Source organism: Suricata suricatta, chromosome 2, assembly GCF_006229205.1.
Source record: "Suricata suricatta isolate VVHF042 chromosome 2, meerkat_22Aug2017_6uvM2_HiC, whole genome shotgun sequence".
NCBI lineage: Eukaryota > Metazoa > Chordata > Mammalia > Carnivora > Herpestidae > Suricata > Suricata suricatta.
In genome coordinates, this window is record NC_043701.1 from 59,320,681 (window position 1) to 59,335,376 (window position 14,696).

At 38.6% G+C, this 14,696-nt stretch overlaps 1 gene segment (V, D, J or C); it reads right to left on the minus strand.

Moving 5' to 3' along the window:
* Window positions 1-6,147, minus strand: part of LOC115275050 — a gene marked incomplete at its 5' end in the record, with an annotated part of 19,484 nt that extends 13,337 nt beyond the window's left edge. Inside the window, 1 exon segment of the C gene segment in view lies at window positions 6,081-6,147. Within this exon segment, the coding sequence occupies window positions 6,081-6,147 (67 nt within the window).
* Window positions 6,148-14,696: the final 8,549 nt, after the last annotated feature.

Below are 14,696 nucleotides of genomic sequence, written 5' to 3' on the forward strand. Positions count from 1 at the left end.
AACCACATCGAGATTTTGAGCCGGGCAATGTCTAAAGCTGCCAAAACTTCTATTTTAAACTTACTGATTATTTTCAGAAATGTCCTTATCAAGTATGCACTGGTCAAATTTTGGTTTACTTTAGGAAATATTCACTGGAAGCACATTTTATCTAGGAATTTCACTTGAGCTTGACACATGACTAAGGAGACACCATATTTTGACACTTAGCATCTCTCCCAAATTTGGGTCTGCCCTACAAGCCTGCTAAATGTGTTTTCATACCCCAAATTCTGGCTAATTTCACATGCTGAATAATGTTATATGTAACTTGTGTGATGTTAACAGTTATGGTTCCAGAGTTTCTTGAAGACATAATGTTAAAACATTTCACAAAACATCATGGATTTCCAAGGCACATCACTTAAATATTGGAATGTTATCTAATTATATATTTAGTGTTAATGTAGTGATTGAAATTATAAATAGTAGAACCCTTTCCAATTTGATTTCCAGCTGAAACACTAATGATTTACTAATTTTCTATCTAGGCTATTTTGGATTTGTAATAACAATTTCATGGCTATCTTCTTAGAAGAATTGGATTTCTGGCTTTCTCTTTTGAGAAGAAAAGACAAAAAAAATTCTTGAAACTTTCTGCCTGTGCCACAACACTCCTTAATTTTATGCAAAATCAGTAAGCAGGCAAAGATGAGATTTTACTCATGCTGTAAATAGAATTAGTTCATAATGTGGTTGTTTTAGTTTTGTACTTCTTGCTTGTAGAAATAGCATTTTATTCATTATAATAGTAAAGCACTATACTCCAAACATATACTTTTTTTCAAAAGCATGTTAATATAAAACAAGATTAATTTAAAAATCTTATATGATATTTACATCATTTTAGCCTCTTTTTACTACATTAAAGGTTTAGTTTTCATCTTAGGAAGTTTGATTTTCTTGTAGAAGTACTTCTGGTTCATCACAGTAAAGAAAATTTCTGAAGCGTAAGACACAACCCTTACCTCCTGTCCCTTTTGCTCAGCTAGATTCTGGAAGTTTCATTCTTTTCAGATCAAAGGAATCTTGAACTCCCAAACCTTCTCACCGTGATAGTTACCTGTGCATTAAGAGCCTACTTGATTATATATGGTTAGTCCCTGCATTAGGGGTAATTATTTACATGGTTTTTCTTTCAACATTCTTCTTTAAATTTACTACAGTGTTTTTTATGGCAACAATCATTTTCATTATGCATAAAATGGAAACCTGTTTAAAAATAGGTAACCTTGTTTGATATACACTTATATAATAAAAATTTTTGAGGTTGCCTGAGTTGTATAATTTTATGAAGATGAATCTGTATATATTCTATATAAATCTATCAAATGTCAACCATGATATTAATAAGTGTGATATTTCAAATTTGCCTTTGTTATTGATTGAAAGTTTCTCTATTTTATTCTTCTCATTTTTTTATTAAAATGTAAATTATAGGTAATTCATCTATAAATATGAATTTCAAACTAATGACATTTCTAAGTATATTTAAAAGTAATAACTATAACTTTTTTTTCTAAGCACATCTGACCTCTATTTTAAACATTTAATTGTTTTTCTACTATATGCAGGCATGAAAACCAAACTTGTTCCTGTTAGAGATGTTATCAATTATGATAAAGGATTAAGATTTAAAGTACTTAGAAGAACTGGAAAGATTAAAAAAAATACATTTTAATTTCATTTTTGATGCCAAGTGAGAGAAAAGTCCATTGAACAAATACAAATACCTCTTAGTTCAAGTTCCATGTGTATCAGTGCACAGTAAGGCAACTTTCCACTGAAGCAGAAGTACAGATCAGTCATCTGGACAATTTCTACTCAGTCAGTGTGATTGGCTACAAACCTCTCTCCACACTGGATACAATTCTCCCTTTAGGTGTGAAATGGAGCAATCTATCTAGCATCCATTTTGTGTAAGACAGCATGCAGAGTAATTTATCCACACTCTCTCATTTAATGTTAGTCTACTCCTTCTGAATACATACTGTTACCCCACTTTATGGATTAGGAAACTGAGGCCAGAGAATAACTGCCCAAGTTCACATAAGCAGTGAATGGTGGAGACAGACAGAGCCCCAGGTCAGCCTGAATACAAATCCCAGGCTCTCTGATGACACCTTTTCACCACCAGAAAAGGCAATATGTCAACTCACAAAACTTACCTGTTGTGATGAACTTCATTCTGGGGCCAAACATTTTTACGACAATTACAAGCTTTACATGAGCACTTTAAAGTCCAAGCCTGACACCAAGTCAGATCTTATCACAGTAGTTGCACAGTGCTGGACCTTTGCTGAGAGGATTGTATTAAAATCTCTCCTAAGATTTCCACATCTAAGCCCCATCACGTTTCTCTTTGTCCTAAACATTCCTATTATTCCATATGACAAGTTCTTGCCTTCCCTCTATGATTTTCAAAAATTGCCATCTTCTGATATTAACCTGTGACACCAAATTTTGTTCCATTGACAAAGAATTTTATATAATGATTCCACAGTGATTCCACCCATGTGAAATCTTTAGTGTGATTTAGCTTCTCTGAGTTCTTCAAATTCCATGAAGTATGCTGGTCTGCATGGGATTCTGACCCAGGTTCATTTATGGAAATGGGAGATTATAATTAAAATTATTATCAGTATTATTAGCAATTTGTTTGTGATGATTGTTTCCTCCAGAATGATATTTAATCTTATGGGACCAAAGCTCCCTTACGAGAATGCAGGATTTGGGTGTAACAATTAGATCTATGTCCATCATGCATGGAGACTTGTTCCTTCATTTGTACCCTGTTTTGCCTGACTAAATGTCGAATTCTCTGAGCAATCACTACTGAAAATGTGCCTTTCACACACCAGTTAAGCAATCACTTGTCTCTCTTATCTACATCATTTCCAATGTTAAGATAATCAAATGGAATATTGACTTAAGTCTAGTAATATGGGATTTGTTTATGGAACTGCTTCACCTGTGTTGTCCAAAACAAATGACTCTTTTCCCACCAACAACACAAGTACACGCCCTCCAAGCTTTCCCCAGAAATCTCTACCTCAAACGCCCTTCCAGCTCATGCCAAACGTTTGCCTTGAATCTCCCACAGTGGGCCTTCGTGGCAGAATGACTAGATCAATGGCCAGCTGCCTGTTCCTCCAAGTTTCCCATTATCACATTAGACCCCTAGACGGTTACCTGCCTGACCATGTCTGCTGAAGGTCACCATCTGTGAATGACATCCAATGTCATGGTGCCCACAGTAATGATGCAGTGATAGCTTGAAATGCATCTGTTTAAAGACATGTCTTTCATTTTATAAAATAGTTGTGGAAGGTAATTCTCACTATTTCATTTCATATTCCCCTAAAGGACTCATGCTTTGAAAGTTTTTTCTAATATTCTGATTGAAAAGGCATAGCATATTTGAAGTCCTGGTGTACTTCATTTCAGCAGTTAATAAGAAGTATGTACTCCACCATACTTTTCTTCTACATAAAATATTTGAACATAAAGTATCTCCCTGTGTTTATTGCTAGACCATTACAGATATTTTTTTCTTCTACTTTCCTTAGTGCATTTGATATTCTATTTTTATTTCATGGCCTAACTGTACTGTGTATTTTATTCTAGGCCTTCCCAAGTAGATTTTGGGAATAGGCAATATAAATAAATGAGGAATAGTCTGGGCATTAGAACTTGTTCCTTTTTCTGCCCCAGACCTTGATAGTTTAGTAGGTCTGCCTCGAAGATGACATGACCAAAGGGAGAAGACGTTTCCAAACCCTGCTCTGAGGTATAGATGCAAAACATGTGGAACTCAAACACACGTGAGGGCCAGAGCATTAGGTGAAGCTTCAGCTCAACATCCCCTCATGAAACAGGGGTTATGCTTCATGCCTTACGTTTCGGTCCTGCACAGCCTCTCCTTTTACAAGATGCTCTTCTAACAATACTACTTGGACAGGATATCAACTCGAAGTAAACTCAATTAAAGCTAGCTTTAGAGGTAGCCCTGGTAAAGGACAATAAAGAAGTTTAATATGGATTTGGTAAATATTACTTGGGAGCAAAGTCTCTATACTTAATTGTACATTTCCCACACATAGAATGGCAGAATAAACAAAAAAATGTTTTTATTATGCAAAAGGGTAAATGATCTCTCCCAATGAGATTTTCAGTGACATCATCATCAGGGAATTCCAAAACAGATTCTCAGACCCTGCAAGACTAAAAGGTTTGCTCTAACGTATACATGTTAGATGCGTGTGAAGAGTCTCTAAGGGGAAAAGAAGCAGTATTTCTCAGCTGATATTTGAAATGATATATTTTTTAATGTGTAAGTACAATATAATAAAGAATAAACTATTATGAGTGAACATTTGACTTTACATCCTATATATGTTTATATTTTCAAGTTGCAAAACTTTCTAACTTCTTTACATCTAGCTATTTTTATTGAAAAATGAGAGATCACCTCATATTCAGGCTAACAATGTTTGAGGTAATGCTTATGACATTCAACTAATTTATAAGCTGGTAACAGTGAGTCTTAGAATTGAAAATATTCTGCAAATTTGACCATTTGTTGGAAAGTGATCAGTAGATCGCATGGTAATTAATACATTTTTCTGTACTCTTGTTTAAGGAAAGAACTCCGGTGGGCAGTAATTTGAATTCTGGAGAAATGTTGTTTATGACATCTAACCATGTCCCAACCTTTTTGGTAGCCATTTTCATGTTTAATCCCATTTAGTCCTCATCACATCCATGAGAGATGGTTGTTACCTTGACAGAATGAATGGATGGGAATTTAGCAAATATTAACAATAGTTGGGGCGCCTGGGAGGCTCAGTCGGTTGGGCGTACAACTTCAGCTCAGGTCATGATCTCGCAGTTTGTGGGTTTAAGCCCCACGTCAGGCTCTGTCCTGACAGCTCAGAGCCTGGATCCTGCTTCAGATTCTGCATCTCCCTCTCTGTCCTTCCCCTGTTCACATTCTGTCTCTCTCTGTCTCAAAAATAAATAAACATTAAAAAATTTTATAAAAATCTATTAAGAATAGTAAGTGTCCCTATAAAAATGTATCTTTTTCTTTCATCTTTCTCTTTTCCAATTTTTTTCCATAATGGGCATGTAATCATTTTATAATTTTAAGTAAGCAATAGCCAGTGAATCAAAATTTATTTGCAAAAGATGACTATACATAACATGATAGATTTAGATTCAGAGACACATTTTTCTCTCGACCACACTCTCCTAAAACATATTTTTTTTGAACCTCTTGAATTATAACTATATCATCATTATCTAATTAGACTGGCTAGAATTTACATGGAGTATGTAGTCACTACGAAAAAAGAAAACAAGAAAGTTGCTTTTCATTTTATAAATTCATTTCTACCTGTGATCACAACAACTAAGGAAACCAAAATATATCATTTCTTTCATTTTTCCATTGTTTTGCAAATTCTTTGAAAATTGTATTTGATTAGATCTAGAGCTTTATAGAAACCTCCCCGGGAGAGGTTCTCCCTCATCCAGGCAAAATGTCATCTGTAAGGCTAAGGAAGGATGCACACGTTTACTAACCTGAATTTAGAAAAAACAAACTCAGCTTATGACCTTTGAGAATATGTTTGTACAGTTAAATATGTCCATACCTGATGAATGAACTTGTGACAAAATGACAGGATTTGTAATTTTTTGTTCTTTTCTCTTCGTTGGTCATTTTTGGACTCAAAGAAATAAAATGTACAAATTTCTTTTAAAATCTTTCAACACAAAAATCCCAAATGTCCTTAACATCCCCACCCCTCAGGGACCCCTGGGCCCCAGTTGCTCTAACAAGTTAGCTCATTGTCAATGTCATCCATGTGAGTTCAGGTAACAACTACTCCCAAGGACTGGGACAGGATCCCACTGCCATTTGTGACCAAACTGGGACTAAATCCTGGATTTTTGAGGCAGCACCAGCACCTAGCTGCCATCCCTGCATCGGCTGCCTCCCCTCCCTACGTTATAGGGAAAAATGAAAGAATATTTACCTGTAACTCTGAGCACTGTGCCGGGACCAAACTCTTTGTGGTACCAATAATAATAACTCCCGTCATACCAATGTCACTGTCTGAAAAGCCTTTACAGAAACCTCCCTTGGTGCAGGCTTTTAAAATTGTGCCCATACTTTTTCAATATTTATATAAATATTGAAAAGTGGGCCCTGCTATCATTAAACAAAGGTCAATCTTAAGCAAAATCACAGTAGAGATGAACGTGGTCAAGAATGGATGAACTGACCCATCTCTGCCTGGGCAGCTCGGTTCTGTCTTTCCACCTCACTCACATGCATTGGAGAGTATGATTTTATTTTTTCTCAACACTTTGCTGAATCCTCTCAATTTCTTTTCTTGAGAGGTTTTCATGTATCAGAGAAGTTCTTTTTCTAAAATCTAATTTATTTACTTCCATAATTTTCAATAAAGAACAAAAATATAAATAATACATTTGAGTATTTAATAAATGAAAATTGACATTTTCAAAAGTTTTTTGTTGTTGTTGTTTCTATGTACTGGAGGTGGATAGCTGGTTTGATTGTAAGTTCTTTCCAGAATCCCATTCCCATTGATAGTAGACCAGATGAGAGTCTGAAATCCTAATGATGATCTCTTAACCTATGTATGCTGAGACTGGTCTTTTTAAAAAATGTATATTTATTTTTGAGAGACACAGAAAAGAGAGAGAGAGAGAGAGGGCGAGAGAGCAGGGAAGAGGCATAAAGAGAGGGAGACACAGAATCAAAGCAGTCTCCAAGCTCTGAGCTGTCAGCACAAAGCCCGATGGGGGGCTTGAACCCACAAACTGTGAGATCATGAGATGAGCTGAAATCGGATGCTCAACTGACTAGCCCTCACAGGTGTGAAAGATTGCTCTCTAGACTTGACAATGCCTCTGTCCTTTCCAGAGCACTGATTTAAAATCCTGAGCTGATCCTCAGAGGATCCTATTTGGTTTGGTCTCTCTGCCGCAGTCCCAGCGTGAGCAGAAAGGCAGCTGTGAGTCATGTGCTGAGTCCTGCCTGTAGTTCACCGGCTCAAGCTCTTCTGCTGGATTCAGTGTTTCCAGAGAATCTGATGCTAATGCAGAAAGAAGACTGAACCCAATGTGGTCAAAAGGTCTTGTCATTTTTTAAAGTTTATTTATTTATTTTGAGAGAGAGAGAGGGAAGGAGAGAGAGAGAGAGAGAGAGAGAGAGAGAGAGAGAGAGAGAGAGAGAGAGAGAATGGGAACAGGGTCATAGGAAACAGAGAGAGACAAAAATCCCCGGCATGCTCCCTGCCATCCATGCAGAGCCCAAAGTGGGGCTTCATCTCAGGAATCCTGAGATCATGACCTGAGCTGATACCAACAATGGGACACTTAACCAACTGAGCCACCCGGGTGTTCCTAATAACTTGTCCTTTTACAGAAATGTTCTAAGAATCACATTGGGAGAATTAATAAATGCATATTCAACAAGTCTTATGTGATCATTTTAGGGGGAGAGGGACTATTTTACTGCATTGTTTTTTAAGAAGCATTGTTTTATGCATGAACAGTAATACAAATAATATGTCTTTACTAGTTAAGCATTCAACTAAAGAGTTGATTTGAAAGGTTAGGCTCAGAGGAGTAAATATTCAGAATTTAAATTATGGCTCAATCTTTCTAATATTAATGGTCTCCACCACGACACTTTTTGGAATGGACAAGTGTCTATTGGGTCTCAGACTCTGCCACAGTAACTCACCATGTGACTTGAAGCAAATAACTGAACTTGTCTAAGCTTCAGGTCTTTTTCGTGCGATTGAAATAAGAGGATCTCCTGTATAGGACTGTTGAGCATTGAGATACAGGGCCGAAACTATTCAACATGGTATCCGGCCCTCAATACATATTAGCTAATATTATTATTCTCTTTAATGTGATGGTCTGGGGTATCTTTATCAATTTTCCACTAAACAAAATGCATAAATTTTATAAGCAATAAATATTACATAAATTAAGAAAACAAAAGACCTCATGAATCCAAGACATTCTGTGTCTCTGATGGCCACATGCTAAAATACAGGGGGCCCAACAAGCCACATTCTAGAATACTTATCCACTAGACGGCAAGGTTTTGGAGTGTTGGGACTATGCCTTGTTCACCCTTTTATCTCTAGGGCCCAACATAGAAACTGTCTTCAGTCAATGTCTGTTGGACAATAAATGAGCACACGAGTATATAAAACCATGTAGACAAATTTTTTCATGGATTCTGGAGCTGAAATGGTTTACTGAGCTCACAGATTCCATTCAATTGGTCCATCTCTAGGCAATATCACAAGAGCCATGAGAGCACAAATTGTAACTAGTCTCAGACTGCCCTCTAGGAAGCTAGAGGAAAGAATAAGTGGGATTAAAAAAAAGAGTAAGTGGGTTTTACTGATGTTATTTGGTCACTTAACATAAGACCTAAATGTCATTGCACTGCTCTTAAAGACGAGATCAGAAGTCATCATATAGCCTTTGTAGGTTAGTAGAGAAAGGAGCCCTCTTCATTAAAAATGGAGCATTAGAAGTACCTATCATATTTCTCACTTAAAAGAAGGTTTACATGAAAAGCTTCTTGAACCAATAACACACAGCAAAGTTCATACAAATGGTCCTACAGATATTTAATATCAAGACTGATACTATCCTTTTAGGTGTTTCTTAAAGGTACAATTTCAATCTTTTTATAAGCAGGGAAGGAAATAAACTGCTTGCAAAGTACTTTTGTTTCCGCATATAGTGACCAGTAGATGCAAAATTGCTGTCCACCTTTTGGCATGATCCTACATTGTTTTTTCTTAAAAGCATCTATCAGTTTTTCATTCACAGGCTCACAACAGGACAAAGTAACTTACCAGGAGGAGTTACTATGAGCCTAGTTCCTCTGCAGATATCTTCATCCAGCCTGGTTACAGGGCATCACACTGGTGAGAGGCTCCTCAAAACTGTCAGACTTCCCCTGAGCCTCCTGGCATGGCCAGCAGGTAGAAACCTTGTCCTGGCAATTTGATCTTCTGGATTCCCCTGGAAGTCCTTGAATATAGGCTTCATGGCACCTGTTATTTTATAAGTTTTCCTCAGATTAATTGACACAAATGTCTGTTTTCAATGGAGGCAGTAATCATGGAAAACTGCTGATAAAAAAATGGAAACAATAAGAGTAAAGAATAAAAGAAAGAAAGAAAGAAAGAAAGAAAGAAAGAAAGAAAGAAAGAAAGAAAGAAAGAAAGAAAGAAAAAAGAAAAAAAAGAGGATAGGGATCAAGTGGTCAACTAAGGTCTGTTCTATAAAACCAAGAAAAACATTCAGAGAATTAAGAGGTTTTCATTTCCAGGTGTTCAAGTGTGTGAAACTGCTCAGAGATCACACGCATCAAAGGAAAACCCTTCTGTTCTCACAAACACAAGGCCTGCTGAGTCAGCAATTTAGGATTGTATTTCTCAAAGAGGAAAGGCTTCAGTAACTGAAAACGCAAACATGCCGACAGAAATATACTTGAGAAATGTGAACAATGGTCTCCATGTTTTAGCAGCCACTTTTACCTTTTGCCAACGTGAACCTTCAGCAGGCAATGTAAAATGAGAAAATCTCAGTGATGACAGTATTTTACTGGAATAAAAAAAGAAATGTGAAGAATTCTATCACCCATGGAAAAATGGATTTTTCTATTAAAACTAAAATTTGAAAACAAAACCAGCTCTTCTATATGTTGAAAGAAGAAGCCTCTTGGAAGTTATTCTGTGATGTTTGGAAATGCAGGTGCAGCCCTGCCTCTGTGGTTAGCTAGTGTTGGACAAAGAATTTGCCAACTTTGGGATCCCATGTCCCATTTGTTGTGTGGGCATTGGGCCATATTGTCCAAAAGTCCCTTTCTCTTCCAACAGTTTATGAACTTGTGATTGAGAGCAGAAGTGCCCAATAAAATTGCTGAAAAATAGAGTGAGGCAACACTGTACACATTCTGCTTGAGAGACTCTCATTTCTACATCTGGGTGAGAGGATGTTAAGAAACCAAGCACAGTGTTAATAAGAAAACTGAGTATTTGTGCCACTCTGTGTAGTACTTGCTGTCTGTCCTACACTGAGCCCAAGAAACTACTCTGAGTTCTCCAGGCATCAACCTTGTCCCTAACTTGCAGATGGAGTCACTGGGAATCAGGAAGGAAAACAGAATTTGTTTTATAAAAGAAGCAAAGTTTGTTTGAGAAGAAGGGAGATATAGTGGTCAAGACAAAGCCTATCACACACATTTCTACCATCACATTTCACATCTTGTCTCTAAATGCTCAATAATATGTGGAGGTTTTTAATATTAAGAAACAAGTGAATTCTTTTAAAATAAATATTAACTTGATGAGGTCCCAAGAGTTCAGTTTTGCTTTGATTTCCCTTGCCTTTGGAGATGTGTTGAATAGAAAATTGTTGCGGTGGAGGTCAAGTAGGTTGTTTCTGACTTTCTCCTCAAGGGTTTTGGTGGTTTTCTGTCTCACATTCAGGTCCTTCAGCCATTTTGAGCTTATTTTTGTGTATGGTATAAGAAAGTGGTCTAGTTTCATTCTTCTGCATGTTGCTGTCCAGTTCTCCCAGCACCACCTGCTAAAGAGGCAGTCTTTTTTCCATCAGATACTCTTTCCTGCTTTGTCAAAAATTAATTGTCTGTACATTTGTGGGCCCAGTTCTGGATTCTCTATTCTATTCCATTGGTCTATGTGTCTGTTTTTGTGCCAATATCATACTGTCTTGATGATGACAGCTTTGTATAGAGGCTAAAGTATGGGATTGTGATGCCTCCCGTTTTGGTTTTCTTCTTCAATATTACTCATCAAGATAAAAAGCTTCTGCACTGCAAAGGAAACAATCAAGAAAACTAATAGGCAACTGACAGAATGGGAAAAGATAGTTGCAAGTGACATATCAGAAAAAGGGCTAGTATCCAAAATCTACAAGGAACTCACCAAACTCCACACCCAACAAACAAATAACCCAATGAAGAAATGGGCAGAAGACATGAACAGACACTTCTCCAAAGAGGACATCCAGATGGCCTACAGGCACATGAAATGATGCTCAACATGACTCATCATCAGGGAAACACAAATCAAAACCACACTGTGATACCACGTCACGCCAGTTAGAGTGGCTAAAATGAACAAATCAAGAGACTATAGATTCTGGCAAGGGTGTGGAGAGATGGGCACCCTCCTACACTGTTGGTGGGAATGTAAACTGGTACAGCCGCTTTGGAAAATAGTGTGGAGGTTCCTCAAAAAACTATCCATAAAACTCCCTTATGACCCAGCAATAGCACTGCTAGGGATTTACCCAAGGGATACAGAAGTGCTGATGCATAGGAGCACATGTACCCCAATGTTCATAGCAGCACTGTCAACAATAGCCAAAACATGGAAAGAGCCTAAATGTCCACCACCTGATGAGTGGATCAAGAAGATATGATATATATACACAATGGAGCATTACATGGCAATGAGAAAGAATGAAATATGGCCATTTGTAGGAAAGCGGATGGACCTCAAGGGTGTCATGCTAAGCGAAATAAGTTAGGTGGAGAAGGATAGATACCATATGTTTGCACTCATAGGTCTAACAGGAGAACTGGAGAACAGGAGAAACTTAATGGAGGACCAGGGGGAGGGGAAGAGGGAAAGAGAGTTGGGGAGAGAGAGGGACGCAAAACTTAAGAGACTATTGAATACTGAAAACGAACCGAGGGTTGAAGGGGAGGGGGAGGGGGGAAAAGAGGTGGTGGTGATGGAGGAGGGCACTTGTGGGGAAGAGCACTGGGTGTTGTATGGAAACCAATTTGACAACAAACTTAAAAAAATAAATAAAAAATATAAATAAATAAAAGAAAGTAAATTTTCAACCATTTTAACAGACACACACACAAAAAATAAATAAATAGATATTAAAATAAAATTCAAAAGCAATTCACGATTTCTTTGAGACAATTTAGGGAATATGAAAATGACATAGGAAAAATTATCCTGATCCTAGGGAACAGAGGTGACTTCTCCAAAGTTGTGCGCCCCTTCCTCTGCCCTAGACTGTGTCCCTGAACCTGATCTGGGGGCAGAGCATAAAGAACACCCAGCACAAAACAGTCATCATGGATTTCCAGGCTCCTGGCAATTTTTAGAACTGTGATTTTCACATGGTGACTCAGAGGTAGCAGACATGGCTTTCTCCACAGTACTAGTAAGTGTGGGCAGTTCGTAATGGATAACATAACTATGAAAATCGTGATTTTTTGGAGATATTTTTAGACTTTATTCAGCATTAATTTGATAATATAATGTTAGTTCTATTATTCAAAGTCATTGCGACTCTCCCCGCTCTAAAATTAAACAAATGACTTGAGCTCAAATCACCAGCATATTTCAAGCATCCATCTGTGCAAAGTCCCCTGTCCATGAAGTACTATGAGGCTGTCAAATCTCATTTCAGCAGACACTGATGGAGCTCCGACTATACTCCATCATATACACTCTAAGAAGATACTTTCAATGTTTTTATGAATCAGAATTATAAACAACCATGTAATTAGACATCTTTACTTAGGGCAGGGCTGGTTGGCCTCTGGCTGGTTCAGCTTTACTGAATGTGACCAAGTGTCCTTGGTAAAGCTCATCTTAGTCAAAAGGAGATGGGCAGAAGAAAGAATTGGCTTGTTTTTCCCTCCACATATAGCGGTAAGTCAAAGCACAATGGATCCATGTTGAAATTGATATTTGCATTGAGTTGGGATGGCTTCTCATGAGTGTCATATTCAGCTGATTTCTCTCACCAAACTGTCATAGTCAGATCTCAGAGTCACTCTCTCTGGAGTCAGGCACTGAGAGGGTTAAACAAGAGGGAAAGGTCTGGTTGTATTAGGAAATGAGGAAAACAAAAGAAGAAACAGCCTCAAATCAGACCAAAGATAAGTTTCTGTCCCTTCCACGGCACCCCTGTCCTGCACACGCTGGAGGCCTTAGCCTTGATCCAGGACTTTAGTAGGGTGTCCAGGTGTCAGTTGCATTTTTCACAGGCAGGAATATCTTCAGTATAAATCTGCTGCACAAACAGAAGCTCAGAGAGATAGAAGAGGATGTAGTGAACCTAAGGGACCAATTTACTTAGGATCATTTAGACTTTCCTTTCAGTAATCACTTTTACCACTACTATTAAGTGGTACTAAGTTTTGAATGCAACTGAAAATGCATTTAATTTTGCTTAGACTTCCTCAGAGAGCTTTCTCTACTTCTCCACACACAGCAACAGGGGCTTTCCTGTTTGGGCAAGAGAATCAGTAATGTAGCTTTTTTTTTCCCTTTTCTTTTCTCTTTTCTTTCCTTTTCATTTCTTTTCTTCCTTTTTTCCTTTCCTTTCCTTTTGTTTCTTTTTTTTTTGTCAATAAGCTGACTAACTTTTTAAGAAGTTAGTGAACATAGTGATATCCTTTTGGCACTATATTGCTTTAATACAGAAATCAGTCACACAATTATAGCAGTTAAACCTCCCCATTTTGCAGACGACAGAACAGCGGTCAGGGAGGCTGGTCCCCAAATCCCATATGGAGTCACTTTCTAGAAGTGGAAGGTGGAGGGCCCGGGGTCTCATCCAGGGCTGACAGGTCCACCTGCCCTGAGGTCCTCTCCCCCACAGGGGAGGAGGGGCTGAGAAGTAGGCCACACTGCTGCCTGGGCTTCTGGTCACGGAGTCTCTCACTGCACAGCCACCAGCAGTGGGCGGGGCAGCAGTGCAGAGACTGGGGTCAGAGCTGACTTCCAGCCTCAGGGACACCCTTTCTGTGGGGAGTCCCCAGAGGGTCTCTCAGCCTTGAAATTATTTGCACGATATTTGATTCCCACATTCCTCATTGGAGATGGTCAGATTCTTGAATCGCCAGTGTGTCACAGCTCTGTTCAATAGAAATAAGTGTAAGACACAATTTGAGATATTTACAAATTAATAATTTTCTAACTGCTGCATTAAAAAAGTTAAGGAAACAAGTAAAATTTAGGGCTGTTTTTATTTAGCCACCATATCCAAAATTGTATTTCAATATGCAATCAATATAGAAATTAATAAGAAGATATTTCATCCTTTTTTATAGCCTCCAGAACATGACTTGTATGCTACAGCCTCAGTCCACCTCTGCGTGGACTAGTGCACTGGCTCCCTCTCAAGTGCTCAGTAGCCACACGTGGCTGGTGCCTAGTGCTCGTGGCTCCTGCACTGAGCAGCTCAGATTCTGCTCCAGATGCTTCAGAAGCTCAGTCCTGGACCATCTTGAGAAAAGTGCCTCCGGATACGACAGCTCCCTGGGTCTGCGCCCGCCTGTGAACCAGGGGCTCCTTAGCCTTGGTTATGTGCAGTGGACCCACAGAGGGGGTGTCCCCAAGTGTCCAGGGGGCTGAAGGCTGACTCAGGGCAAGCTCGGGGATCCAGAGCGACTGGAAGGTGCCAGGCAGGCAGGGACCTGGGACTCAGAAATGTTTTTGCTCAGGGAGCAGAGCAGCGTGTGCAGCTGTGGTACTCCCAGGCAGCGCAGTAGTACACGCCCTCGTCGCTCTTCTCCAGCCTCTGGA